Source organism: Zalophus californianus, chromosome 16 (assembly GCF_009762305.2).
Source record: "Zalophus californianus isolate mZalCal1 chromosome 16, mZalCal1.pri.v2, whole genome shotgun sequence".
NCBI lineage: Eukaryota > Metazoa > Chordata > Mammalia > Carnivora > Otariidae > Zalophus > Zalophus californianus.
The window spans coordinates 524,887-552,449 of record NC_045610.1 but is presented as its reverse complement, the minus strand read 5'-3'; the positions used below and the strand labels follow the sequence as shown (position 1 = coordinate 552,449).

General features: G+C 63.7%; 1 protein-coding gene across 6 annotated transcripts; it reads right to left on the bottom strand.

Moving 5' to 3' along the window:
• Positions 1-1,491: 1,491 nt before the first annotated feature.
• On the bottom strand, positions 1,492-22,550 carry SMTNL2 (smoothelin like 2). 6 transcript variants are annotated; one of them, XR_004819716.1, is made up of 10 exons: positions 22,058-22,550; positions 10,570-10,660; positions 9,845-10,087; positions 9,195-9,264; positions 8,218-8,382; positions 7,470-7,584; positions 7,159-7,310; positions 6,815-6,857; positions 4,968-6,500; positions 3,149-4,608 (listed from the first exon to the last, which is right to left on the bottom strand). XR_004819716.1 is itself a non-coding variant. In XM_035724831.1 (9 exons), exons 1-9 carry the CDS (start codon positions 22,454-22,456, stop codon positions 6,135-6,137), a joined length of 1,644 nt encoding a protein of 547 aa, XP_035580724.1. In that variant the 5' UTR covers positions 22,457-22,550; the 3' UTR covers positions 3,148-6,134. The 6 variants fall into 6 exon arrangements, 3 of the variants coding, with proteins under 3 accessions (XP_027424423.1, XP_035580724.1, XP_035580725.1); XR_004819715.1 differs by having other exon boundaries at positions 3,149-5,208; positions 5,502-6,500; XR_004819717.1 differs by having other exon boundaries at positions 3,150-4,608; positions 5,112-6,500.
• Positions 22,551-27,563: the final 5,013 nt, after the last annotated feature.

Here is a 27,563-nt window from a genome sequence, read left to right as displayed (position 1 = left end):
TGGAGCCCGTTGCATGAGCTAAAGACATATTAACTCCTTAAGGGAAATTCTCGAAGTCTGTACCTAAAATCCACCCTAGTTGAAAAGGGTTCCTGAATAAACTAACGGGTACATTTGTGGAATCTAAAGACATGCTGCTAGAAGCCTAGCACAAGCAACTGTGAACATAAACCAGCGCTCCTCAATGGGACTGCAGCGGAGCCGGCCGTTGCTGGCCGCGGTTACCCCACAACTTGCCCGTCAACGCCCGGAGCAGGGACTCGCAGTTCTCGCTCCCCCAACAGCACAGACGAGGGAGACGCACCAAGCAATGCGCAAATGTGGCTGTCCACTTCCCGGGCCGAATTTTAGGGACAGAAGCAGATAAGGGGTCGGGGAGGGAATTTAAGCAGATTTTCATTGGAAATGCTTGCAAAATCTCTTGTCCATAGGCCCCACGTCTACCAAACAGAAAGAACAAATCCAAAGTAAAGTTTGACACATCTTTTTATGTACAGTCAATGGTACAGATGCAAGTACTTTCCATAGATACCTGCAGCAAATCCCCTAAAAAAATGTGAATAAAAACTACCTAAGACATGTATCTATGACCTCACTGATATGAGGAATTCTTAATCTCAGGAAACAAACTGAGGGTTGCTGGAGTGGTGGGGGGGTGGGAGGGATGGGGTGGCTGGGTGATAGACATTGGGGAGGGTATGTGCTATGGTGAGCGCTGTGAATTGTGTAAGACTGTTGAATCACAGATCTGTACTTCTGAAACAAATAATGCAACATATGTTAAGAAAAAAGAAAAAGAAGAAGATAGCAGGAGGGGAAGAATGAAGGGGAGTAAGTCGGAGGGGGAGACGAACCATGAGAGACTATGGACTCTGAAAAACAAACTGAGGGTTCTAGAGGGGAGAAGGGTGGGGGGATGGGTTCGCCTGGTGATGGGTATTAAAGAGGGCACGTTCTGCGTGGAGCACTGGGTGTTATGCACAAACAATGAATCATGGAACACTCCATCAAAAGCTAATGGTGTAATGTATGGTGATTAACATGACAATAAAAAAATAATAAAAATGTTTTAAATTGTAAAAAAAAATCAAAACAAAACCCTCCCTCTCTGCACAAAGGGCCTCGTCCTTCCCTAAAAGCGTTCACCTCCTGAGAGCCTATTCTTAGCCAGGATCCCGGGAAGGACGGGGCGCTTTGGGACCAGGCAACAGCCCTTCCCATCTCCCCAGAGGACCAGGGTGACTTGAAGGTCATCTGTTGCCCCAGGACCTGGGAGAGATTAGATGGTTTCTTCCCAAGACGTGGTCTTCCATGTCAGGCTATCGATGGAGTGTCCCCCCTGCTTCCTGGCAGAGGCCCAGAGCGAGGGAGGAGAGGAGCCTACCATAGCCTGGGGATGTACAGAACTCTGGGTATTGTGATAAAACACACCTGGTAACCAACGCGTCCCCGTGAAGCCAACGTATCAAATTCACCCGCGGGAAAACGATCTCACATTCCAGAATCCACAGGCAAGCCTTTTATTTGAAGGGAGATAATCACTTAGCACCAATCGCGCTCTCTGGTAGCTCCCCCTCTTCTGTGGAGCCCTGGCCGCGGCCCACGCAGAGCACAGTGCGCAGTGCCCACATCAAACAACACAGCGGGCCGGAGGGCGTCCCACACGCCACAGAACAAAAGTGCCCTCACACCACACAGCGGGGCTGCCCCGCTCGGGGAGCGCAAGCCGCCCCACAGTCTCTGCCCTAGCCATCGAGGCCCCACGGGCTTCATTCAAAGCGACGCAGGTGGTTGTACAGTGACTGGACGTAGGTGAAGACGCACATGGGGTCCGGCTTGTGGCCCATCACCATCATGTCCTCCACCTCGATGAGGCGCTCGCAGTTGGCCAGATTCCTGAAACACAGAATCCTGTCAGGACAAGGGCCCCGGTTACCAGCCCGCCCCATGGCCCTGCAGACAAAGCTGCGGCGCCCTCCCACCCCAGGGCCTTCCGATGACCCCGGGGGTCACTTTACTCCAAGGCAGTGCTGCCCAGACCCCGGCATCCAGGGGCCACCAAGTCAACTCACTTCACAGACTTCCTGGTTGCAACTTTCAGTGAAATTAAAGTTCACTTTCACTAAATTCACTTACAAGTGCTAGAATTCTATTAGCGAAATTTTAGTTTAATTTAAAAATGAAGTTTCCACTAAAAAATTCAATGTATGTCGACAGGATGTGGAAATTCGCCACAAACTACAAAACGTAAAACAAAGAAAGTAGTAAATTCACCCAGGCGGCTCCTAAAATGTCTTTTAAAACGTTTACGAGACCCGCGCTTGGAGACACAGCACACGCACGCGAACGTGCCAGGGCTGCACAGAGGTGCTTTCTGCCCCAGAGATATCCCCACAGGGGCTTGTTTCTCCCCCCACCCACCCCACTTAACGCGGGCGGGAACCGCTCACCCGATTTCATGACCTGTTGGCTGACGGGTCCCAAGGGCAAGGTCAGGAAGTTGCCCACAACCCCCTCGGCCCCCCGGCCCCCCTTGCCGCACACTCTGGGAAACGCTGGTCTAGCCTTGAGCCCTGGTGTAGACGGGAAGCTGGGCGTTCCCTGGGCTGGAAAGCAGGTTCCCCGCCATCCCCAGCTCCCGTGGCAGCACCCCCAGTGACAGGGGTCAGCGCCGTGTCCTAAGAGCGGTGTCCTTCCAAACACTACCCCATGCTTCCCAGGGCGCCAGAATCGCGGGCCTGGCAGGGTCGGACGGCACTGACTGGGCTCGAATGCCCACCCCCGGTGCTGTCAGCGTCCGTCCCTCTGCGGCCTAGTGCACTTCATGGTCCCAGGTGTGGGACCTCCTCCCCTGTGAACAAGCAGGTGACTGTCGGGGTTCACGACCTGGCCCGTCCTTCCTGACTTGAGGTAAGAAAGACACGTCACTTGTCCCGGCCTCCGACTGCCCCGGCTGGTGTAACCGCCCTGCACGGGGGGGGGGGGGGGGGGGGGGGGACCGGCCCCGTGAGCCGTGTGGTAAATGTCGGCGGTGCCGGTCATCTCTGTCATCATGCTCCATGTAAGGAGCAAGCACGTGGACGGGAAAGGTCGGCACTTGGAATCTGAGCAGCTGGGTTCGGAGGCTAGCTCTGCTCCTCACGCCCCCGTCCTGGGCTTGCACCCCGGGGCCCACGGGCCGGTGCTGGGGGCCCCACGCACGGGACCGGAACACGAGCTCAGGGCCCCGCCCTGCATGCTGGCCGGACGCCAGGCCTCCTCTCAGACCCCGAATGTCAGTGAAACACAGACATCTGTCCTGGATGGGCCCACTGCCGCCTCCCCCTTGGTCTGGAGCGGGTCCCTCTGAGGGAACCCAGTGGCTTTGTGAGGTGACGGGGGGGCTTGGCCCCAGGCTGGGCACCCTGGCATCCCCGACGGGCCAGGGCGGGGCTCCGTGTCCGGGAAGCGTGCGCTCTGACAAAGGACAGGCCTGTATCAGTGCTTTGTTGGTGGGGAGGGGCTGCAAATCCAAGGCCTTCTGACCTGAGTGCACCTTCCCGAGCCATCAGTCAACATCTGCCCGCCTGCCCGCCTGCCCGCCCAGGGCTGCCTCCCAAGATCCCAGATGAGCCGACCCCGCACGTGCGCTGGGCCATTCCCCCCGACGCTGGGCTCTGCGGTCCCCAGGTTAAATGAGAGCCGTATTAAAACCCTGACGTTCAGCCTGGAAAGAGAACCGAGTGCCGGCCTCCGAACACCGGGGAGGCGGCAGGTGCTCTCTCCTCGGTGGCCCTGGTCGGCTGGCTGTCCTCCAGGCCCAGGCCAGGGGCCCTCTTCCCCCAAGGCCAGGAAGTTGCCCTCACACTTCTCATGCTAGTTTGCCCCTGGGTCCTTCCTACCTATTGGCCCCACAAGTCCATCCTCAGCCTGATTTCTTCCCACATCTCACGGTGGAAGAGAACCTTGCGAGGATCTCCCTATTGCGCCTTTCCCCGAAACTAAAGAGCTCAAAGGGCACCGGGGAGTCTCTCCTCTGCGCTGGTTCTAGCTTCTTTCCCGCCTTCTTACCAGAGGGGGCCCTTACCGGACTTCCGCGATCAGGGTGGCGGTGGGGACAGGCGCGAAGGCCTCCCCACGGCCTCCCCGCCATGACTCAGACGGGAAGCTGTGGGCAAGGTCCCAGCTTCCCAGCAAACAACCAGGGCCCCGGTCCCCACCCCGCCAGCCACACTGTCACGTCAAGACTCCTAGAAGCTGCATACAGAGGCTGAATGAGATTTTGGAATCAGGATATGAGAAGAGGAAGATGACAATCAGGGCGGAGTTTTATAACACTACGTAAGTCTCAAAGTATTAGAGGCCCCAAACGCCCTAAAAACTTGAGGCATAACTGACAGCACGTTGCATGAAGTGCACACCCAAGTTGCCGTTTAAATCAATAAGCTGCTTTTGTAAACGCCACACCAGCTTGTTGAAAGAACTCAGACACCACGGAACAGCCCGAAGGAAAAAGTACTACCACCTTTGAATGAGTTCACGGGGCCGCACCTTGCCTGGGGCTAAGAGGGGTTCAGAGGATTCTCCGACTCCAGCTCTTTTCTGCTCTTCCGTCCATGCGGGGCTGGCCTGTGAGGGACGTGGAGGAGGGGCCGGAGGGGTTATTTTTATTTGCTTAAGCCTCCTCTAAATGCAGATGCCAGGCTCGGACTACAGCCTCCTGTCTGGTTTCAGACAGACACATGAGCACTAGAAATAGCCTGAAGCCCCTTCGGCTTGGGTGTAACCGGAGAGCAGGACACATTCCCCACAGGGCAAGCGGGAGCCTCGGGCCACACACCCGGCTCTGGGCCTGCCCTCGGCCTGGGGCTGGTGGGGGGGCAGGGTGCAGAGGGCAGGCCACCACACACCCACCGCAGCCCCTTCCATAAAAGGGCTGGTCTTCCCGCTTCCCAAGCCCGGGACACCTGTCCAACAAGGGAGCTCACTCTGCTGTCAACACTGCATTGCTCGCACAGATTAGGCCATGGGGAATCTCCGGGGCCGTCCATTACAGGGAGGAGGGGCAGCACCAACCCCTGACATGGCACAGGTTCCCCGGGCATCTTTGTGCTTCTACGGCCCTTGCTCACGGAAGGGTCTGGAAGCACTTCCTTCCTGATGGGAGGTGAACCCCGTGTCCGAGAGGCCTGTCTGTCCTCCATCCCGCACTGTCTGCTCCTGACCAGCCTGCCGTCCAAGGAACCAGGTGACCCAAGCTGCCCCTGCGAGGTCACCTCCCACAGGACTCCCAGGGGAGGCCCCTTCCCAGACCCCGAACAAGCTCCCCACACAGGCCTGCCCAGGGCACCCCCTCCCCGGTCCCCCTCAAGGCGGAGGAAAGCCGGAACTCATCTCAGGAGCAGGCAGACCACCCTCCCCTCCCCAGACATGAGCAGGCCACGGGGAGGCAGGGCCAGGCTGCTGACCCCGTTTGCTCCGGGGGGAAAGAAAGCAAAGCCTGGAGCGGCCTGCACCATCACCTCCCAGGCTGGGAAGAGAAGAAACGTGCGTTCCGAGTCTGGAGGCTCCATGAGCCCAACCCTCGTGCTGGGAGAGCGTAGCGGCAGACGGCTCTGGCTCCAGCTGCAGGGTTTGGGGCAGGCTGGGTGGGGGCGGGGGCTGTGTTCCCCGCAATCTGCAATGCAGGGATGCAGGGCCACCACTCTCCCTGCTCGGCCCAGCCTGCTCCAGGGCACGGCCCCCTGGTCTTGACGGAAGAGAGCTCCAGGGGCCACAAGCGGCCTCGCCAGCTGGGGTAGGCCTCTGCATGCCCGCATCAGAGCCCCAGCCCCGCACACGCAGTCCGCGGTTTGACCGCCACCCTGTCTAGGCTCCCAGCGGCTGGGCCTCCCCCTGCGAGGCACCCCTCCCCAACACCGTGCCGTCCCCCTTGGCTCTGCTTCACCACCGTCTGGGTCCAGTTGCATAACACGCTCCATCCAGAGCTGTTTCTGTGATTAGGATGACAGCTAATCCCAAGCAGCCAAGAAAGAGAAGGCTTTTAAAGGATACAAGGAGTTCTTGGGACCCCAAGGGGGCCCAGAGTCCAAGCGTGTCACCCGAGACCACACCACAGGGGCAATACCAACATTCCTACAGCTCAGCCAAGAAGCTCAGAGCCAGGGTCTCCATCCGTCCCCAGAGCGGGAGCTGTGGCTCGGGAGAGGGGCGGCCCCCTCAGCTTCCCTGGCCAGGCCCGGGGTCCAGGCCTGGAGTGCGGCCTCCCCCCGCTCAAGGCACTGGGTGGGCACGTGCAGGCGGCTCAGGGGGCTGATGTCACCAGGCACAGAGGCTGCAGCAGGAGAGATAAACACTCCCTCCAGGAAACTCGGCTTTGGGGGGACCTTCCTTCCCTCTGACCTTCTTCCCCTTGATTCCTGGAAACTGAGCATCAGGCAGCCCCAAACATCCTCCTCTGTGCCCCGTCTCCAGGTTCCCCGGCCCTTTGCGTCCTGACGGTGTTCAGCCAACAGGAGGCCCTGGTGTGAGGACAGAGCACTTTCTCCCAGCCCCCTGCCCACCAGCCACTGGGAGCTGGTCCATCCACGGCCCTCTCCCCGCAACTGCTCTCCGGCACCCCCAGAACGCCAGGCAGACCACCCCCAGGGGACTGCCTGCGTCCCCACCAGAACCCTGGTGCACCGCGGGCTGCCCGAGCCGACCACCAAATCCCAGCCTGGGGGTCCCAAAATCTCCCCCCACCCAACCTCCCCCCCAGTGAGTGGGTCTCAGGAAGGGAGGCGGTTGCATATCAGATGCCAGAACAGCATTTAGAGAAGCAAAATCGACTTACAAACGTTTTCAAAATGTCTCCCAGGCAGATGTTATTTGATTTCCTGCTCACCCAAAAGCAACGGTATGTCCCCACCAGCCCTGAGAGGACAGACCGGGTGCCCTAGGAGACCCCACCCCACGGCCCCCCGTGCCCTGTCGGTCAGTGGCTGGTCTCCCAGACCGCACACACACCAGGGGCCGAGTCACCCGGCAGGAAGGGCAGGTGCGGTGAGCCCTCCTCGGCGAGTCTGGACGACCCCCCAGCTGTCCAGGAGGCGGGCGGAGTGGAGGGCCTCCCGTCGTGCCTGCCCCATGCTCCCCCATCCCCGGGGCAGACGCCGGCTCAGGACCCGCCACACTCACTCAGCCATGGAGAAGGCCAGCTCGAAGTTCCTCTGCGGCTGCGTGGGGCTCAGGGCGCTGTAGTCGAAGGCGTCGGGGAAGAAGGAGTGCACCAGGGCGCAGAAGGCCATTCCGTCGCTCCAGCTGGAGGAGAAGTTCTGCAGGTCCACGTGCTTCCGGCCGGCCGGGGGTCAACACAGGGAGGTGAGCGGGTCCCCCCCCAGCAGCCCCTCCCGGCGCCCACCCGGTCCGCAGGAGGCCCCAGGGTTCCGGGCACGGGCTGTGGGCGGCGGCCAGGGAGGCGGCCGGGCTGGGGCGGGACCCGGGCTCACCTGGTAGCCGAGAGTCTTCTTGCGACACCATCGCAGCAGGAGCTGCTTGATGCTGCCGGCGCCGACCCCGAAGCTCTGGGACCGCTTCAGCTCAGCCCGCACCTCGCCCTCGCCCCTGTGCCAAGAGCCAGCCTGCAACGGGGCACTCCTCCTCCCGGGGCCGGCCGGGGTCCCCAGCGCGGCCAGCCCCCGGGAGGATGCCCCACCGGCTCTGTGCCCCCGGGGAGCCCCCTGACAACATCGGGCAGGACCGCCCTCCCTCCAGCCCCCAAGCCCCGTCTCTGTCCCACATTGGGGATCAGGGGTCCCGAGCCCGCAGGGCCCCCCTTCCCTTCGTCCAGCCGCCCCAAGGCCACCCTCACTGACAGGGTTCCTTCCTAGCCAGAGAGGGGGTCCTCCTAGGACGCTCCCTAGCGGGATCAGGCCGTCGGCTCAGTCTCCCTCCCTGCTGGGAGGACAGGCCCGGGTCCCACCCTGCACACCGCAGGCGTCAGGCTGAGAGCTGGATCCCTGTGCCAAGGACAGCCCTGTCTCTCTGAGGGCCAGGGTGTCACCCCACAGCTACCCCCGGGAGCCCCTGTCACGCCCAGGAACCAGGGAAAGCGGCGGAGGGCGGCCTGGGACACCCCTGGGACGGGGCAGGAGAGGGGCTCTCGTCAAGGGGGACAGGGCAGGGCCAGCTCTGCTGAGCTGCGCCCGCCCGGCCACCATTTGGGGCTGGGCCCACGCTGGGCTTGAGCGTCCGTACTTGCCCGCGGTACCCTGCTCCCACTTCTCAAACAAGGCTTTCCGGGCCTGTGCTCCCGACGTGCGGGGCAGCGTCTGCGACCTCACCAGCTCCCGGCGCCGGGCCTGGGCGGCGGCTGGCGGCGGGGAGGCCGGGGGCGACCGGGGCGGCGTCACCAGGGGTGGGCTGAGGAGAGAACCAGCGTGTCGGGAACACCCAGGCCCCCATGGGCCCAGGGTCCCCCCGCCCCACAGGGTGACGGAGGCAGAAGTGGCCGGAACAGAGGAGGGACCAACCTGTCGAGCGGTGTGGGGATCCACACCCTGCCCTTCCTGCCGGGTGACTTGGCCCCTGGTGCTGTGGGTTGTCCCAGCCCAACACCGGAGGGAGAGCAGCCCCTCTTGCTGGGCATAATCACCCACCCCTCAGCAGGTGCCAGTTCCTGTGGCGGGCAGGGCGGCGTACCCCAGACCAGCCCCACCAGGCCCAGACGCCCCCTCCACCCCCACTAGATAAGACCCCCTTTGTTTCCTCCTCGACAGTTTGCCACAAAGTCACAATTTTCCTTTATGATTGCAAGAAAAGCCAAGCCCGCCCCCCACCCCCTCCCAGCTCCAATCTCAGTCCGGCTGCCCTGCGGGGAGCCCCCACACACCTGCCCCAGCCCCGGGGCCTCTCCAGTGCCTCCTCCGTCCCGTCCGGGCAGGAAGCACCCGGCGGAGGGAGCCCCGCCAGCCAGGACGAAGACAGCCTCCCACCTCCTCTGTGGGGCGGGAGACACCGGCTCGATCCTGGCCCAGACCTGATCTGAGGAGCCCACGCAGACACAGCTGCAGCCATATCCAAACAAGACTGTCGAGGGGGAGGCCTGCCTTGCCTCCCCTGCACAATCCCCCCCCCCCGCCCCCCGCACAGCCCTGCTGCCCTGGCTCTCAGCTCTGGCTCAGCACAGGGCCACTCCGCTGGTGGCCGGGGAGCGCGAGGCCATCGTGACCCACCTGTCGCTGTTCCTGCCTGTGGACGCTGCCCCGTAGCCGGCGCTCAACCGCGGGACGGATGGGTTCTTCTCTGTGGGACGAGGAGAGAAGAGAAGTAGCCCTGGTCGCGGGAGACCAGCACCGGCCCCCCTCCCCTGCCCCGGCATCACTCCCTGGACAGTCAGGTGCCCCAGGCTCCACGGGCCCCACCTCGGCCAACAGTTGAGGGAGAGGAAGCTGGGAACATAGAGCAAGGACATAAAAGCTCTGGTACGTGTCCCCACCCTGCGTTTGAGGGCACAGGGCCCAGGGCCTCCTGAGCTGCGTATCCAGCAAGCACTCTGTTCCCCAACCCTCCTTCCGGAAGCCCCCGGGACCACCAGCAGCAGCCTGACCACAGGCCCAAGCCAGGCCCGGAGAACCACGCCAACTGTGCAGGGATGCAAGCCCCCTTCTCTCCGCACGGGTCTGGGGTCCTGACTGAGGGATGTCCCCGTGGGGACGGGCCACACGGACGGGCTAGGGACGGGGTTGCAGTGGTGGGCACAGGTGGGGCTGTGGCATGGCCCCAGCTTTTCTGGGTCTCTTGCCAACCCCCCGGCCCCTGAGCCCTGCCTGCCCTCCCAGCTTGAGGTGGGGTCTGCCCCCAGGCCACGCTCTCCTGCTCCTACCGCTGGGACCGGGGGTCCACGGTGTGGTGGCCTCACTGGGGCTGGGGCTCAGGCCCCCCAGGACGGCGGCAGACGTGGGCGAGACAGCTGCGGCTGAGGTCTCCCCCGAGAACCTCTCAGAGACGCGAGTGACGGCTGTGACGGGCTGGTGAGGCAGCCGCAAGGAGAGGCTCACAGGGCGAGGCTTGGGTGGCTCTGGCACCGGGAACGTCTGGGCAGCCTCCGGGGGTCCATCGCCCAGACCTGGAACACGACCAGTGGGGTGGGGTGCAGGTCAGCCATGGCATCCGCAGGGGATCCAGAGCCCCGCCTCCAGGAGGACTCTAGACTCCCCGACCCTCCTCCCACCGCCTCCAGGAAGGCCTCCCTGACCTCCCCCTTCCGGGGACGCCTCGACACTCCAACCAGAGTTTACGTCTACTGCAAACTGCCCGCACAGTCAGCTCAGTAAACACTAGCTAGCCTGTCAGCCACTCTATGCTTCTCCCTGCGTGGACAATTCCTCAGCCCCTGCTTGCATTCCTCCAGAAACAGGGAAGCTCACCTCCTTTCGAGAGCTCCCATTTCCCTCTGTGTTTAAAAAACTCTACTTCATCCTGAGCAAAGCCGCCCTCCTGGCAGCCTCTCTACCCGTCGGAGTCCAGGGTCAGGCCACCTCCCAGCCAAGGGCTGGCCTGGCACAGATGCAAACCCCCAGCCACCCCTCCTGTGCCATCGGCCCCTACCTGCCCCCGGCTGGTGCCCATTCTCGATGACGCATGAGTCTGAGGCCTTCCTCGTCTCCAGCTCACTGGCTTCGTCCTGGTGATCCACGCTCTACAGAGACACACGCCACGAGGAGGCCCCGTCAGGTAGGGCCCGCTGCCCACCCCCAAAACTGCTGTCTAAAGCCCCCCTCGTTCTGGGGGCAAACAACACTCGCGTTTGAGAGGCAGCCCCCAGAAGATACCGTAGTGGGCCCAGGCCACACAGCACCCTGGGGTGGACCCAGCCAGGCAAACGTGCCCAGGGTGCCAGGGACAAAAGATCAGGAACAAGGGTTCTGAGCCGTGTATAAGGTGGCCCAGCCTTCTCCCAGACTGCTCCCCAGGCCGGGAGGGCCAGCAGGGCTGCCGCTGTGGAGACAGCCATGAGCAGAAGCGTAAGCTTCTCTGGGCCAACACTGGGCATGGGGGACCGAGGACTTTTCGTTAGACCCAGAGCTACAAAATTTGCCCGGGTGCCTGGAGTATGGGGGCCTGACTGGCTCCTTGGGGCCCCTCCAACCCAGGAGCCACCGGGGGGCCTGGTGTCCCGGCCGTGCCGCCGACCGCCACGTTGCTGGGCTCAGCTCTTGCCCCTTCCGGGTCTCGGTTTCCCTGTTGGAGGCAAGGCGGCTCCACACGCACCCTCTGAGCGTCTCAGGGGTGTCAGGCCCTTTTTGTGGGCATGCCACTTCACCAACGCGCTCTGTCCTCCCAGGTGCATGCTAACAGCCCTCGTTTGGCGGACAGAACCCGGGGGCTCAGAGAAGGGGTGTGAGAAGCAGCTGATGTCTGTGGCCAGGAGGGACGTTCTGCTCCCTTCTCCCGGTGAGGGGCCGTGGGGAGGGCCCAGAGTGTCTGCAAGGCCGGGGTCTGGGGGTCTGCCTGACAGGAAGGAGATCGAGGCTGACCACTACCAGGCCTCTCCTCAGAGGCCGCGATGGGCACCTGGAGAGAGAGGCCGTCCCCTCCACTGGACACCGCCGAGGTCTGCAAGGTTCCCAGATGACTAACAAAGCCCATCCCGGGCGGGCCCCAGGCGGCTCAGCCCCTCCCGCACCCAGGGCCAGCGTGGCCACTCTGCCGGGGGGGGGGGGGGGGGGGGAGGTGTCGGTCGGGAGCCAGGAGCCCGAGCACACACCGCCAAGCCAGCCCAACAGTCATGCCTGCGACAGACTTCCTCCAGCCCAGTGGGTCAGGGAGGGCTTCCCAGAGGTGGCAGCGCCCAAGCCAAGTGTGGAGTGAGCCAGGTGGACGAGGAGGGGCGGCCGTTCCCAGCAGAGCGACCCGTGTCTGCAGAAACAGGCGTGGAGGCTGCAGCATTCCCATCCAGCAGCGGGGGACGCGCCGTGCAGCCCCCGGGTCAGCCCATGGGGAGGGGACAGGGGGCCGTGCGCAGGTAAAGGGAGAAGGACTCACAGCTCTGGGGGCAGTGAGCGGATGCGAAGGGCGGGGGGCGAGGCCTCTTCGAAGCCTGGGCTTCGGGTCCGAGCGGCGAGGAGGAAGGGAGGGGCGTTGGTCGGAAAACGAGACTTGGGTTTGGGACACGCTGAGTGTAAGGTGCCCCTGGGCAGCAGGGCCTTGAGGTCAGGGGGCGGCTGCGTGTCTGAGGCTGCAGGTGAAGAGGAAGGACGGGGGAGGACGGGGGAGGGTGGAGGAAGGACGGGGAGGATGGAGGAAGGATGGGGGAAGGATGGAGGAAGGACGGAGGAAGGACGAAGGAAGGACGGAGGAAGGAGGGGGAGGATGGAGGAAGGACGGAGGAAGGAAGGACGGGGAAGGAAGGACGGGGGAAGGAAGCACGGGGAAGGAAGGACGGGGAAGGAAGGACAGGGGGAAGGAAGGACGGGGAAGGAAGGACGGGGGAAGGAAGGACGGGGGAAGGAAGCATGGGGAAGGAAGGAAGGACGGGGAAGGAAGGACGGGAAGGAAGGACGGGGAAGGAAGGACGGGGGGAAGGAAGGACAGGGAAGGAAGGACGGGGAAGGAAGGACGGGGAAGGAAGGACGGGGGAAGGAAGGACGGGGGAAGGAAGGACGGGGGAAGGAAGGACGGGGAAGGAAGGACGGGGGAAGGAAGGACGGGGAAGGAAGGACGGGGAAGGAAGGACGGGGGAAGGAAGGACGGGGAAGGAAGGACGGGGGAAGGAAGGACGGGGGAAGGACGGGGAAGGAAGGACGGGGGAAGGAAGGACGGGGAAGGAAGGACGGGGAAGGAAGGACGGGGGAGGACGGGGGAGGATGGAGGAAGGAGGGGGAGGAGGGAGGAAGGACGGGGGAAGGACGGGGGAGGATGGAGGAAGGAGGGGGAGGATGGAGGAAGGAGGGGGAGGATGGAGGAAGGACAGAGGAAGGACGGAGGAAGGAGGGGGAGGATGGAGGAAGGATGGAGGAAGGATGGAGGAAGGACGGAGGAAGGACGGAGGAAGGAGGGGGAGGATGGAGGAAGGACGGGGGAAGGATGGGGGAGGATGGAGGAAGGACGGGGGAAGGATGGGGGAGGATGGAGGAAGGAGGGGGAGGATGGAGGAAGGACGGAGGAAGGACGGAGGAAGGACGGAGGAAGGACGGGGGAGGACGGGGGAAGGAGGGGGAGGATGGAGGAGGATGGGGGAAGGATGGGGGAAGGACGGAGGAAGGAGGGGGAGGATGGAGGAAGGACGGGGGAAGGATGGGGGAAGGACGGAGGAAGGAGGGGCAGGATGGAGGAAGGACGGGGGAAGGACGGGGAGGATGGAGGAAGGAGGGGGAGGATGGAGGAAGGACGGAGGAAGGACGGAGGAAGGACGGAGGAAGGACGGGGGAGGACGGGGGAAGGAGGGGGAGGATGGAGGAAGGAGGGCGAAGGACGGAGGAAGGACGGGGGAGGACGGGGGAAGGAGGGGGAGGATGGAGGAATGAGGGAGGAAGGACGGAGGAAGGAGGGGGAGGATGGAGGAGGACGGGGAAGGAAGGACGGGGGGAAGGAAGGACGGGGAAGGAAGGACGGGGAAGGAAGGACAGGGAAGGAAGGACGGGGAAGGAGGACGGGAAGAAGGACGGGGGAAGAAGCACGGAAGGAAGGACGGGAAGGAAGGCCGGGGGGAAGGAAGGACGGGGAAGGAAGGACGGGGGAAGGAAGGACGGGGGAAGGAAGCACGGGGAAGGAGGACGGGGAAGGAAGGATGGGGGGAAGGAAGGACGGGGGAAGGAAGGACGGGGGAAGGAAGGATGGGGGGAAGGAAGGACGGGGGAAGGAAGGACGGGGGAAGGAAGGACGGGGGAAGGAAGGACGGGGAAGGAAGGACGGGGAAGGAAGGACGGGGAAGGAAGGACGGGGGAAGGAAGCACGGGGAAGGAAGGACGGGGAAGGAAGGACGGGGGGAAGGAAGGACGGGGAAGGAAGGACGGGGGAAGGAAGGACGGGGGAAGGAAGCACGGGGAAGGAAGGACGGGGAAGGAAGGACGGGGAAGGAAGGACGGGGGGAAGGAAGGACGGGGGGAAGGAAGGACGGGGGGAAGGAAGGACGGGGAAGGAAGGACGGGGGAAGGAAGGACGGGGGGAAGGAAGGACGGGGAAGGAAGGACGGGGGGAAGGAAGGACGGGGAAGGAAGGACGGGGGGAAGGAAGGAAGAATGGGGAAAGAAGGACGGGGAAGGAAGGACGGGGGAAGGAAGGAAGGACGGGGGAAGGAAGGAAGGATGGGGAAGGAAGGACGGGGGGAAGGAAGGAAGGATGGGGAAGGAAGGACGGGGAAGGAAGGACGGGGGAAGGACGGAGGAAGGACGGAGGAAGGACGGAGGAAGGACGGAGGAAGGAGGGGGAGGATGGAGGAAGGACGGGGGGAGGATGGAGGAAGGACGGGGGAAGGATGGGGGAGGATGGAGGAAGGAGGGGGAGGATGGAGGAAGGACGGAGGAAGGACGGAGGAAGGACGGAGGAAGGACGGGGGAGGACGGGGGAAGGAGGGGGAGGATGGAGGAGGATGGGGGAAGGATGGGGGAAGGACGGAGGAAGGAGGAGGAGGATGGAGGAAGGACGGGGGAAGGATGGGGGAAGGACGGAGGAAGGAGGGGCAGGATGGAGGAAGGATGGGGGAAGGACGGGGGAGGATGGAGGAAGGAGGGGGAGGATGGAGGAAGGACGGAGGAAGGACGGAGGAAGGACGGAGGAAGGACGGGGGAGGACGGGGGAAGGAGGGGGAGGATGGAGGAAGGAGGGCGAAGGACGGAGGAAGGACGGGGGAGGACGGGGGAAGGAGGGGGAGGATGGAGGAATGAGGGAGGAAGGACGGAGGAAGGAGAGGGAGGATGGAGGAGGATGGGGGAAGGAAGGACGGGGGGAAGGAAGGACGGGGAAGGAAGGACGGGGAAGGAAGGACAGGGAAGGAAGGACGGGGGAAGGAAGGACGGGGAAGGAAGGACGGGGGAAGGAAGGACGGGGAAGGAAGGACGGGGGAAGGAAGCACGGGGAAGGAAGGACGGGGAAGGAAGGACGGGGAAGGAAGGACGGGGGAAGGAAGCACGGGGAAGGAAGGACGGGGAAGGAAGGACGGGGGGAAGGAAGGACGGGGAAGGAAGGACGGGGGGAAGGAAGGACGGGGGGAAGGAAGGACGGGGGAAGGAAGGACGGGGAAGGAAGGACGGGGGGAAGGAAGGACGGGGGGAAGGAAGGACGGGGGGAAGGAAGGACGGGGGGAAGGAAGGACGGGGAAGGAAGGACGGGGGAAGGAAGGACGGGGGGAAGGAAGGACGGGGAAGGAAGGACGGGGGAAGGAAGGAGGGGAAGGAAGGACGGGGGGAAGGAAGGAAGGATGGGGAAAGAAGGACGGGGAAGGAAGGACAGGGGAAGGAAGGAAGGACGGGGGAAGGAAGGAAGGATGGGGAAGGAAGGACGGGGGGAAGGAAGGAAGGATGGGGAAGGAAGGACGGGGAAGGAAGGATGGGGGAAGGAAGGAAGGACGGGGGAAGGAAGGACGGGGGGAAGGAAGGACGGGGAAGGAAGGACGGGGGGAAGGAAGGATGGGGAAGGAAGGACGGGGAAGGAAGGACGGGGGGAAGGAAGGACAGGGGAAGGAAGGACGGGGGAAGGAAGGAAGGACGGGGAAGGAAGGACGGGGGGAAGGAAGGAAGGACGGGGAAGGAAGGACGGGGGGAAGGAAGGAAGGATGGGGAAGGAAGGACGGGGAAGGAAGGAAGGACGGGGAAGGAAGGACGGGGGGAAGGAAGGAAGGATGGGGAAGGAAGGACGGGGAAGGAAGGACGGGGGAAGGAAGGAAGGACGGGGAAGGAAGGACGGAGAAGGAAGGACGGGGGGAAGGAAGGAAGGATGGGGAAGGAAGGACGGGGGAAGGAAGGAAGGACGGGGAAGGAAGGACGGGGAAGGAAGGACGGGGGGGAAGGAAGGAAGGATGGGGAAGGAAGGACGGGGAAGGAAGGACGGGGGGAAGGAAGGAAGGATGGGGAAGGAAGGACGGGGGAAGGAAGGAAGGACGGGGAAGGAAGGACGGGGGGAAGGAAGGAAGGATGGGGAAGGAAGGACGGGGGATGGAAGCACGGGGGAAGGAAGGAAGGACGGGGAAGGAAGGACGGGGGAAGGAAGGAAGGATGGGGAAGGAAGGACGGGGAAGGAAGGACGGGGGAAGGAAGGACGGGGGGAAGGAAGGACGGGGGGAAGGAAGGACGGGGGAAGGAAGGACGGGGGAAGGAAGGAAGGACGGGGAAGGAAGGACGGGGGAAGGAAGGATGGGGAAGGAAGGACGGGGAAGGAAGGACGGGGGGAAGGAAGGAAGGATGGGGAAGGAAGGACGGGGAAGGAAGGACGGGGGAAGGAAGGAAGGACGGGGAAGGAAGGACGGGGGGAAGGAAGGACGGGGGAAGGAAGGACGGGGAAGGAAGGACGGGGAAGGAAGGACGGGGGAAGGAAGGACGGGGGAAGGAAGGACGGGGGAAGGAAGGACGGGGGGAAGGAAGGAAGGATGGGGAAGGAAGGACGGGGAAGGAAGCACGGGGGAAGGAAGGAAGGACGGGGAAGGAAGGAAGGACGGGGAAGGAAGGACGGGGGGAAGGAAGGAAGGATGGGGAAGGAAGGACGGGGAAGGAAGGACGGGGGAAGGAAGGACGGGGAAGGAAGGACGGGGGGAAGGAAGGATGGGGAAGGAAGGACAGGGAAGGAAGGACGGGGAAGGAAGGACGGGGGAAGGAAGGACGGGGGAAGGAAGGACGGGGGGAAGGAAGGATGGGGAAGGAAGGACAGGGAAGGAAGGACGGGGAAGGAAGGACGGGGGAAGGAAGGAAGGACGGGGAAGGAAGGACGGGGGGAAGGAAGGACGGGGGAAGGAAGGAAGGACGGGGAAGGAAGGACGGGGGAAGGAAGGAAGGACGGGGAAGGAAGGACGGGGGGAAGGAAGGAAGGATGGGGAAGGAAGGACGGGGAAGGAAGGACGGGGAAGGAAGGATGGGGAAGGAAGGATGGGGAAGGAAGGACGGGGGGAAGGAAGGAAGGATGGGGAAGGAAGGATGGGGGAAGGAAGGAAGGACGGGGGAAGGAAGGACGGGGGAAGGAAGGACGGGGAAGGAAGGACGGGGGAAGGAAGGACGGGGAAGGAAGGACGGGGGAAGGAAGGACGGGGGGAAGGAAGGACAGGGGGAAGGAAGGACGGGGGAAGGAAGGACGGGGGCAGGAGGGGGCAGGAGGGGGAAGCAGGAGTCTTGAGCCCGAGCACAGCAGGGGAAGAGCGGGTCTGGGCGCAGGGCCTGGGAGGGGAGAAGAGGCGGCTACAGAGGACCAGCGGTGGAGGGCGGCGAGGCGAGCAGTGAAGCCCGGGGGCGGGGGGCGTGTGTCAAGAAGGCAGGCGTGCCCGCAGCCCCCAAAGGTGGCCTGGTGTCAAGGAAAAGGTCGCGATGAGGTCCAGACCCTGCCTGTTGGGTTCATCAAGGAGCCCGATGGTGGGTTTAGGAACTGAATGGGGGGGAGGGGTAGCTGGGGGACTCTCTGCCATGAGGGGAGATGGCGGCGGGGGGTTAGAGGGGCTGTTCCTGCAGAAGAGGTGGGACAAGGGACCCTCTCTGCGGGGTCGGGTGTCTGAAGAAGTTAGAAATGGCAGGACTCAGGTGACCCCTCGACTCCCGGTTCAGGAGGGTGGGGGAGGGGCCAGGCCCCCTTGCAGGTGCAGTGCAGGAGGGGGGTATCTGCGAGCACCCCTAGAGCTGGTTTGAAGCCAACTCAGAAGTCCACCCTGAACCCCAGCCCCTACTTGTCACCAGGGCCAACTCAGCTCTGGGGTCCCCATGTCCCCCACCCTCCCTGCTCTGGTCCAACCGGTGCCACAGGTCCAGGTAGGAGCCTGGAGGGACAGGCGGATGGTGAAACCATTTCTCAGGAATGTGGGTCTCTATGGTGGGGCCCCAGATGCCTGCCCCTGCATGTTGCAGGTCCCCCACCCCTGTGATGCCCCAGGGAACCAGACGCCACAACCAGACAGGAAGTAGGTTCTGGACCAGCCAGATTCCCGTCTAGGGGTCTCAGCTAGACTGCAGCCAGGGTGGGGGCTAAGCCCAGACCCCCCGGGTCCCCAGACCCTCACTCGAGGAGAGGGCTCTGTCCGTGTCACAGGCCAAGGGGCTCTTTGGAGACCACCTCCATCCCATCGGCACACAACCGGTGGTCTAAACCCCCACGTTACTAAAGGCAGTGGTGGAGTCAAGGTTTGGGACCTGGGTCTCCTACCCCAACCCAAGGCTCTGTCCACAAAGCGCTCTGGCCTTCCACAGAAGAGAGGACAACTCGGCACGAACTTGCCCCCAGGAGCCTGGGGCAGCACGAGCCCCTGGCCCTCTGAGGGGGAGGAAATGGGGGGACACTGGGGTAACCACCCCAGTAGGACCTCTGTGGGACAGAGCCCTGAAACCAAGGAGCTGGGCTGGAGCAGGCACACCCCTGGAGCCTCCAGCTCGCTCTCCCAGCATTGGGGGGCCGGCTGCCTCGGCCCCAGGTCCTGCGGAGTTCCCCATCTGGGCTTTGTGTGAAGAGGAGGGGCCCCCCTGCTAGGGAGCCCAGGCCTGGGGACATTGGTGGGGAGGCGCAGGCACGTGATTTCAGAGACCCCGGAAACACAGTCCTCTCTCTCACTGGTGAGTTTGTAAACACTTTTGGGAGGGCGGGCACATTTCAGGTGTTCTCAGTTCTGCCTGACCCGCCGCCCCACTCCGCGGGCAGCCCTGGAGTGACTGAGCCCACCCCCCAGACTGCTCCCCCCTGCCCCCCCCAAGGGGTTCTCAAAACTCAACCCAAACGCCTGCCTCCGGAGCGGTGACCTCTGCTATCACACAGTGCGTCTGGGAGGGGAGCAGATAAGGGAGTCTGGCTTCTCTCGCAGGCCGGCCTCGACCTGAGCTCCTGGCAGCAGTCCCTGAGGGCCTCCACCACCTCCACCCCAAGAACGCGCGGTGGCTTGCAGGAAACAACTCAGGCCTGGCCTCAGGCGGCCGCTGTCCACCACAAGCCCCAGCGGGCTGTGCACGCACGCCTGTGAACGGATCCGCTAACGGATCCCGCGGATGTCACTGTTAGAAGAACCCAGTCCGCCCACTGCGAGGGGCCCCCCCCAAGCAGCCCGGCCCAATCCCCCCTGGTTTAGACATAGACAAAGTGAGGAGAGGCTCCCAAGGCCTCACGACAAACGTGACAAAAGCAGCTTCTGTCTGCTCCAGGCACTTGGGCCTCCTACAGGGAGTCCACTCTGGTTGCTCCCACTGCCCGGCCCTCTCCCTCCTCCCAGATCTTCCCTGGCTACAGCTCTGTCTTCTCACTCCCTAGCAAGGTCAAGGTTTATGCGCTCAAGAGTGGATTACTTGATCAACTCTTTCCCCATAAGTTCAGGGTACATTTCTACGCTATGTAGGACCCACCTCCAACACCTCCAACCCCCAGTTTGAGACGGCAGAAAGCAAAAGGTTCTCTACATCTTGCTGATATCAGAGGGGCAGGGTAACCGCAGCTCTATCTGGACCCTCCCCCCACGACACAGACGCGGGGTGTGAAAGACAGCCGGCAGTCCGATGCCCAGCCTGAAGCCAAGTCCCTGTGCGTGACCGAGCACCCTGTGCGTGACCGAGCCGCTCGTCACAGCACAAGTGGGGATGTGCACACAGCTCCACATGGCCCCCTTCGCTGCCAGAAACTGGCTGGGAGCGTGCGTCAGCACTGGGAGAGGTGGGCTGCGTAACAAGTGGGGACCAGTGCTTCCGAAGTCAAGCAAGGGGAAGCTGACCCCGCCCCGGATGGGGACCCTGACCACCCTCCCCCAAGTACTCAGCGATGCTTGCCTTTCTGAGGCCCGCAACCTACTTTCCAACTGGGTCTCCACCCCTGTCCCCCAAAGAGCCACAGCATCCCTGCTGGCCCCTGACCCCAACCTTTTGACTTCCAGGGCCTGCTGGCTCCCTGGCATCTCCTCCATCTCCACCCAGGACTCCTGCCTCACCTTCTCCTTCCATGCACTTGCCCTGAAGACCTCGCCCACTTCAGGGCTTCAACTGCTAGCTCAGCTCCGGCATCTCCCGGACGTCCAGCCCCGCCCACTCCCGGCACCCCAGATCCGTGGTCCACCTGCTCTGGGGCATCTTCCCGTGGATGTCCCGTAGCCCCTCACATGCAGCATGACCCCAGCAGATCTGTGACCTGGCAGCTCCCCAGGCAGGCTCCTGTCTGTGGCCAAACACCGCCTCCCCCTGCCAACTCCCCCTTGCAGACCTCGCCCCAAGGCAGCCCCCGGTCTCCATGCACCCACCCCCGCCCCAGGTCAGACCGTCTTCTCTCCTCGGGCCATCCCACTTAACCCACCCACCCTGTCTCCAGCCACCCTCCACCCCGCCATCCATCCTTGCGGGAGCTTGTGGATGGCTACCCTGTCCCTCCCTGCCCAGCCCCCCTCACCCACCACCCCCATAACCAAGAGGACCAGCTCACCTCTGGTGAGAATGCCCACTGAGGGGTACTGCTGAGGCAGATGACCGGAGAGCCCCCTCACACATGTATGAGCAAGCATGTGCAAATACACGCTCTTATACACATGACGCGGACGCTCTTTTTCTGAAACCTTGGGCCCCTGCTTCCATGAGCATGTGTGTTAGAACAGAAACAGCCGATGACACAGTTTATTAGGCACGGGTGAGCTCACAGTGGTGATTTCATACCATGGTTGTGTAGCGTGTTGTGCTCATAGGACAGAACCAGACACTTCACACGGAGCACCAGGCCACCCAGGGGCTCTGCCACCACCACAGGTTGAAGAATGTCTCGCCCCCAGGGACAAAGCCCAGCTCCCTTACCCAGCACCCAAAGGGCCCTCACAATTCACCCCTCCCCCTCATCCCCACCAGGCTCCCCTCTGGCCAGGCAGTCCCTTTAGCTCTGCTGGGCCCCCATGCACAGCCCCCATCCCACCTCCACCGGCACCTCAGCAGGAGCCCTGGGCCTCCAGCACAAAGGCCTCCTGGGACACCCACTGGGAAGGCCCATCCGCGATGGCTGCCCCCACGGTTGGCACTGCTCTGTCTGGGGCCATCTCCCACGCAGCTGGGAGCTCCAGGGGTAGGCACTGATCTGATCCCCTCTTCCCGGCCCCTGAGGTGCAGACGAGCCCACACAGGAGATCTGAACATGAGGGACTGAACCAAGGAGGGGCAGCAGGTGCAAACGACTCAGAAACGCAGGACCGACCCTGGAAACCCAGCCCCAGAGCACATGCCTGAGCAGAGTGGAAAATCCCACCTAAGGGCCACCGCACACACCATGGAAACATTCTAACCTGTCTCTCCAGGAGGCCCCATGCTCAGCGGGGTGACTGGTCCACACCGGTCTCCACCACCCCCAGCGCGGGTCACTGACCCCAGGAAGCTAGAGACTGCTCAAGGCTGGTTTCCTGGCTCTCTTAACCCCCTGCCAGTTCCCAAACGCGGCTGCCCCGACCACATTGTGTCCTCTCTCCCTCTCTCACACACACAGGGGGGCCTGAGTTCTCAATCTGGGTTAATTAATAACGGGAGTCGTCAGGCCTCAGTGAAGCGGCAACGCGGGGGGCCCGTGAATGGAGGTGGGGGAGTCGGGGGCTGTTGGCCATTTGGACACAACGGCGGCGAGGCCCAGGCGGTGCTGAAACGGTCAGGGGCCCTATCTCAGCGCCCAAGCCCTTAGCGTCGTGGGACAAAGGGGAGAGGGAGACAGAACTCCGGGCAAACAGGGCCTGGCTGCAAAGAAAGGAGGGGGCCCGAGACAGGTGCAGCGGGCAGGATTCGCCGGCCCTCTCTCACTCCGGAGTGGTGGCCGGACCCCCACAGCGAGTCCCAGCGGCCAGAGGCGGCACGGCCTCCAGCCCCGCAGACGCGCGCGGGCGGACGCACGCACTCGCGGAGGAGGGGCGGCCGCAGGGGGCGCGCAGCCCCACGCCCCCTGAGCCCGCAAACCTGCGCCCGCGCTGCGCGAGGCTCACCTGGCTGCGGCCGGATAGCGAGAAGGTGGCGTGGCTGGCGAAGCGTGCGCTCCCCAGCCGGGGCGCGCGGCCGGGGACGCCGGGCGCGGGCGGAGGACTGGGCGTGCCGGGAGTGCCGGCCGCGGGGGACTGCCCGGTCCCCAAGCCCAGCGCCTCCACCTGCCGCGTCAGGCGCTCGAGCTGCGCCTGCAGCCGCTGGTTGTCGCGCTGCAGCTCGGCCACGGTGCGCGCCAGCGGGCCGGCCAGGCGCAGCGCCTCGGCTACACGCCGCTCCACGCCGCGCTGCAGCCCCTGCATGTCCTCGTGCAGCGCGCGCACCGCGCCCTCCAGCGCTGCCTCGTAGCGGCCCAGCGCCTCGCGCACCGTGCGCGCCTCCTCGGCGTCGGGGCCCGGCTCCATGGCCGAGCGGGGCGCGCGGTCTGAGCGCGGGCCTGGCGGGGAGAGAAGTCGAGTTCCTTCGCAGCTCCGGACGGCGACTGGCCGCCGGGGGCTGTGTTCGCCGGAGGGGCGGTGGGAGGGGCGGGCGGAGGGCGGGGCGGGCCCGCGAGCCGGGGGACAGGGCGCCGCGCGGGGGGCGGGGCCTCGGGGCGGGGGCGGGGCCGGGGCGCGCGGGCGGGGCGTGGGGGCAGCGGAGGCGCCGATCGGGGACCGCCGGGCGCGGCTGTCCGGACGGGCGGGGCCGCGGGGGGAGTGCGGGTCCGAGATCCGCCCCCACCCGACCCCGGCGGAGCGGTGTGCGGCCTGGGCGAGGGGCGGCCGCCCCACCGGAAGAAGCCCTTGATCCCCAAGGGGACTTTACCCTGGAGACCACAGACGCGGGTTATGCATTCCCTCGGGGCTCTCACCCGCAGGGCCCGGTCCCGCTGGGGGTGGGGACTCCCCCACCGCTCAGAGAGACCTGAGGGCAGCAGTCGCCCCCAGAACTGCCGCCGCGACCCTCGCCCTGTCCTGGCCCCTGCCCTCTCTACCGTGTGGGCACGGCTCTCAGGAGCACAGACTCACCTGGGGGAGCTTTGCCTGGAATCTCTTGCACCTGTTGTGAAGACCAAGGGAGCAGGAGACCCGTGTGAGGTCCCCTCCCAGCCCCACTCTGTGTGGCTCCATCTCTGTGCTCTCACCAATGGTCAGAAAGGGCTCCAGCCTCACCAAGGGGCCCCTGGTGGGAGATCCTAGTAGGGGATCCAGGAGAGGCTGAGGTCTGGCAGAGAGGGAAGGGTGCACTGAGGGCTGAATCTCCAAATCCTGGAACGAGTGAGTTTTGGACTAATGGGCCCTGTCCCTCCATCAGAGTCTCAGTCACCTGTCTATCCACAGGCCAGGGCTCCCGCCACTACTCCCTCTTAACACTCCTTTCATGCCTAAACCCAGATATTCCTCCCCTCCAACCTCCCCCACCGACCAACCCCACAAGAAAGGAGGGAATGGAAACAATTTTTGCTTCCGGAGGACCGGAGAGATGATGAGCAAAGATACTCCGAGGTTCTGTGTCACTGCGATCTGTTTCAAAATAAAAATGGGAGCATCCCATCCTTTTCCCAAAAACCCTTCCTGAGTAGCCTTCTCGTTACCAGGCCAGGCCCACCTGAGGGAGGTCAGATGCCTCAGGAACAGGAGGTCTGCTGGGCTTGTTCCTGCTGTGTTAGGCTTCCTGGACTGTAGATAAGCCTGACGGATGCTGAGCGCAGATGCCCCCCTGCTCCCCCCCACCATGGGGACAGTAAGGAATGCTGGGTTCCCTAATCCAAGGAGCCTTCCAGCAATTATTTCATGAGAAAGTCAAGCGCCAAAAGGCATGCATGTTTCATGTGCGTGTGAGTGTGTGTTCCAAGTAGCCGTCTGCACGAGGTGAGGCAAACCGCTTCCTGCCTTCTTTCTCCAGGCAGAACCTTTGGGAGAAGCTGGGAGAGCCCTCCCCCCACCCCGACCCCCCACCCACCCCAGCCAGCACTCATGGCCCCTGCAGGTCTGAGCACGGGCGCTGGAGGTTGAGAGAGCCCATCCCAGCCAGAAAAGCCCATTCCCTTCCTTTGCAGGACCCGTGGAAGAACCGTGTGATGAAGTCCTGGGGGGCACTAGAAGGTGTGACCTCCTGGGCATGAGCCTGCAGCATCTATGGGGGTGGGCTTGGGCAGGGGTCCCCCCACCCTCTCCCGCCTCCCACCTCGGGTGAGTTGTCTGCTGTCCCCAGCCACCAGGAGAATATTTGGGAGGAGCTGCTTAGGGGCAGAGCAGGACTCCCTCTGCCACGGAAGTGGGGACTGTCAAGGGCAGAGATGGGGCTCACTGTGGGTTCTGGGAAGGTAGACAGTCCAAGAAGCAAACCGACCCCCTCGGCTCCTCCCCCGCAGCCGTCAGACCACTGAGTCAGTAGCTGGATAGGAGCCTGGGAGAGGACAGCTGTACCAGGGGCCTGAAGAGAGGGGCAAAGGTGCAGGGACAGACGGAGGTGGGGGAGGGGGAACCAGGAGCTTCCGGGATGGGGAGGGGGCTGGGGGAGGTGGCCACTGGGCTCCAGCTCAGGGCCCGCCCTCTACCAGGCCGTGAGGAAGGCCAGGGCTGCCTACTGATGAGGCCGCACTCCCTCCACATTCACCAGCCCTGAGGTCAGCGAGCTAGTCAGGCTGGCCTCCCCCCAGGTCCAGGGGGGCTCTGGTGTGGTGTTTCCGGCCCCCCCTCACCTGGCGCCCCCCCCCCAACTGCCTGCTGGGCCCCTGACCTGCTTCTGTTCTAGGCTGGAAGCTGGATGTGAGACAAGCCTTCCCCAGGCCCCCGGCCTCCTGTCACTTCTCAAAATCAAATCCTTGCCAGGCCATAACTATGAAGTCAGGGAAGTCAGTCACGGACCTGAGATGGGGAAACTGAGGCCCTCTCCCTCCTGGGGCAGGACTTGGACCCCTGTCCCCAGATGGGGCACCCTTCTTCCAGCATGCTAGTCCCAAGGCACCTCCCTGGGGAACGGTCACCCTCAGCCAAGTCTGGACAGCTCCTGTGTGCTCCCCCGGCCGGCTGGGGGCTACACCCCCCCAGCATTTGCTCCCCCAAGGGCTCCAGCCACCCCCCCCCATGGCCCTCTGGCAGTGGTCCCCGAGGACCAGTCCCTTCTCCTCTCTGTCTCCCGCCCCAGGGACCTTCCTGGGGGACTTTTCTTGCACTCATCCCTAACCATCGTGGGCCCCCCTCACCTGCACGCCCTGCCTGGGTAAAATCACCCGCCCCTACACCTGTGCTGATGACCTCCACTGCTTCACCTCCGGCCCCCCCCCCCATGCCCACCAGCCTCCAGCCTTCTGCCCTGGAGGGGTCCCACTTGCTCCCAGACTCCTCAGTTCCTGAGATCACAGGTCACATCAGGATTATTGGGATGGGGAAGGGGTAGAAGGAGGGGAATGCTCAGACCTCCACACTCCTCTGCCCGCCTGGCTGGTACCACCCCTCCACCCTCTGCACCCCGGGTCCGTGTGCATGGGCGCCGGGCGTACATGCTCTTGCGTGAGCATGTAGCACCCCCTCCTCAGAGAGAGGGTCTCTGTCTCAGCCATTCATCCATCCCCACACCTGGGACAGCACTGGCTTTAGAAAGTGCTCAGGAAACCCTGGGTGATTGGATGCCTGGGCAGAGGGGGCTCACCGGCGAGCCCGCGGGGCCAGAAGGACAGCTAGATGGCTGGACGGTGAGCAGAGAGACAGAAGAGTTGCTTGGGTACTTGGGAGGTGTGGGGGTGCCATTTGCCAAGACGGGTCAGAGTGTGCATTAGAGGGAACGGTGAGCCCTGGGGACTCCCAGGGGCTGCACACAGCCCGTCTCCAAGGTCACCTCTGCCTTTGCACTAGGGATCCCTCCAGGCCCCTGTGCCAAGAAGGGCTCAGGTTGGAGGGTCACAGGCCAGGCCAGACGGGCCTGCCACACCCTTTATGCAGCCCTCAACTTGCAGGGCAGCGAGCTGGCCCGGCAGTCCGGCTTCATATCCGGGAAGGTGCAGAAAGCAGCCACACCCCACACCTCGTCCTCGTGCTCCACGTCTTGGAGCCCTAGTGCACTCCAGGCCTGCATCCCCTGGTGGGCTTATCCCCACTACTCCTCCTCTCAAATCCTGAATCCGGCCTCCATCCTGGAAACGGTTGCCCTGTTATGAGAGCCACAGGAGTGGGGATGCGGGGCGTATATTTACCCTGTCCTGCCAGGCTGCTGGGCTCGGGAGCCAAGTGCAGAGGGAGCCCGGGGGAGGCTGTGCAGGAGCCCAAGCCCCAGGGCAGGCAGCCTTGGCGTCTTGTCTCCGGCTGGGACCCAGGAGAGGGGCACGTGGGGTTCTGCCAGTGCTGATCCTGGGACCCCGAGGCCCCCCGGAGTTCGGGCAGAGAGTCGTGTCCCTGGGTCACTCCAACCAAACCTCAAACTTTGTCGCTCCATCCCCAGGGGACCCTCGCCAGCCATACATAAATGTGTAGGGTTCATCTCTTCCCCATGCACCTGTGGGCGTGTCTGTGTGGGGGAAACACGGGCATTACGGGGTCTGTAATGCTTGCTCACGTACCTGCATACGCGCGCGCACACACTGTGCGGAGGGCACGTGTACCCGTTTGTAGGAGGGCTCCTCATGCACTTGCTCGTAGGGGCTGAGTGTGTTTCTGCACACCCATGTGTGGGCCTACAGTACACGTACCAACACAGAAGCTGGGATGTGTCCATGACGCTGATAGGACACACATGCACATGCATGCACGTCACGTGTCTGCGTGTGCGGCCTGTATCAGACGTGTGCATCACTCTGTCAGCTCCGTCAAACACAACCGGGGCCCGTGTCCAGCAGACCCACAAGTCTCTCTGTCCCTGGAAGGGGCCGATCCTGGGTGCTGCAGGCTTCTCTGCACATAAAATGCTAAGGGCCGCCCTGGTTTGGGGACGCGGTGGTATCGAGCAGAACTTCCCAGCCCCCTGCACCCGGGTTGGGCCTCTGGGTCCCAGTGAAGGAGGAACTTCCCACGGGCCTCTGCTGGGGCTCAGGCTAGCCAGAGAACAAACACCACACATCCCGGCTTGGAGTGGCTGAGGTCCTCGCTGCCGACCCAGGGGCTGGGGAGGGTGTGGAGTGGAGACAGCTGCTTCCAGCCCAGATAAGGCTGTCCGGCTCACATTTTCCATTTCCAGGAGCCCCAGCCCCTAAGCCCTGGCCCCACGGCCTGGGGAGGTCTCCACTGCCTGCACCCTGGGAACTGCAGCCCCAAGAGGGGACACAGAGGTCTGGGAAGAGCCAGCACCCTGCCAGAGCATGTGCCGGGCCCCTGGGCTCTGGGGGAGGGTCTCAGGACAGCCTGGAGCCCTCGCAGCTCACATCCTGACCCTCAGGCCTCCAGAAGCCAGCCGGGGATGGGTGGAGGGAGGATGGCCCCTCCTCCCTGCACGGCACTGACTCTGTCCCGTTGCTCCTGCCCCAGGGACCCCGCCACCCAGGGGCCAGCAGTTGCCGTTCGTTCAGTGTTGTGGGGGGGGGGGGCAAAACTGGGCCTC

Excerpts from the sequence above, each read along its gene's own strand:
- SMTNL2 (XM_035724831.1), bottom strand. The coding sequence starts at position 22,456 with ATGGAGCCGGGCCCCGACGCCGAGGAGGCGCGCACGGTGCGCGAGGCG. Across the intron at positions 9,265-9,844 it reads GTGGACCCCCGGTCCCAGCG|AGAAGAACCCATCCGTCCCG; the intron begins GTAGGAGCAGGA and ends CTCGTCCCACAG. Across the intron at positions 6,858-7,158 it reads CTGGCCTTCTCCATGGCTGA|GAAATCAAATAACATCTGCC; the intron begins GTGAGTGTGGCG and ends TTGGGTGAGCAG.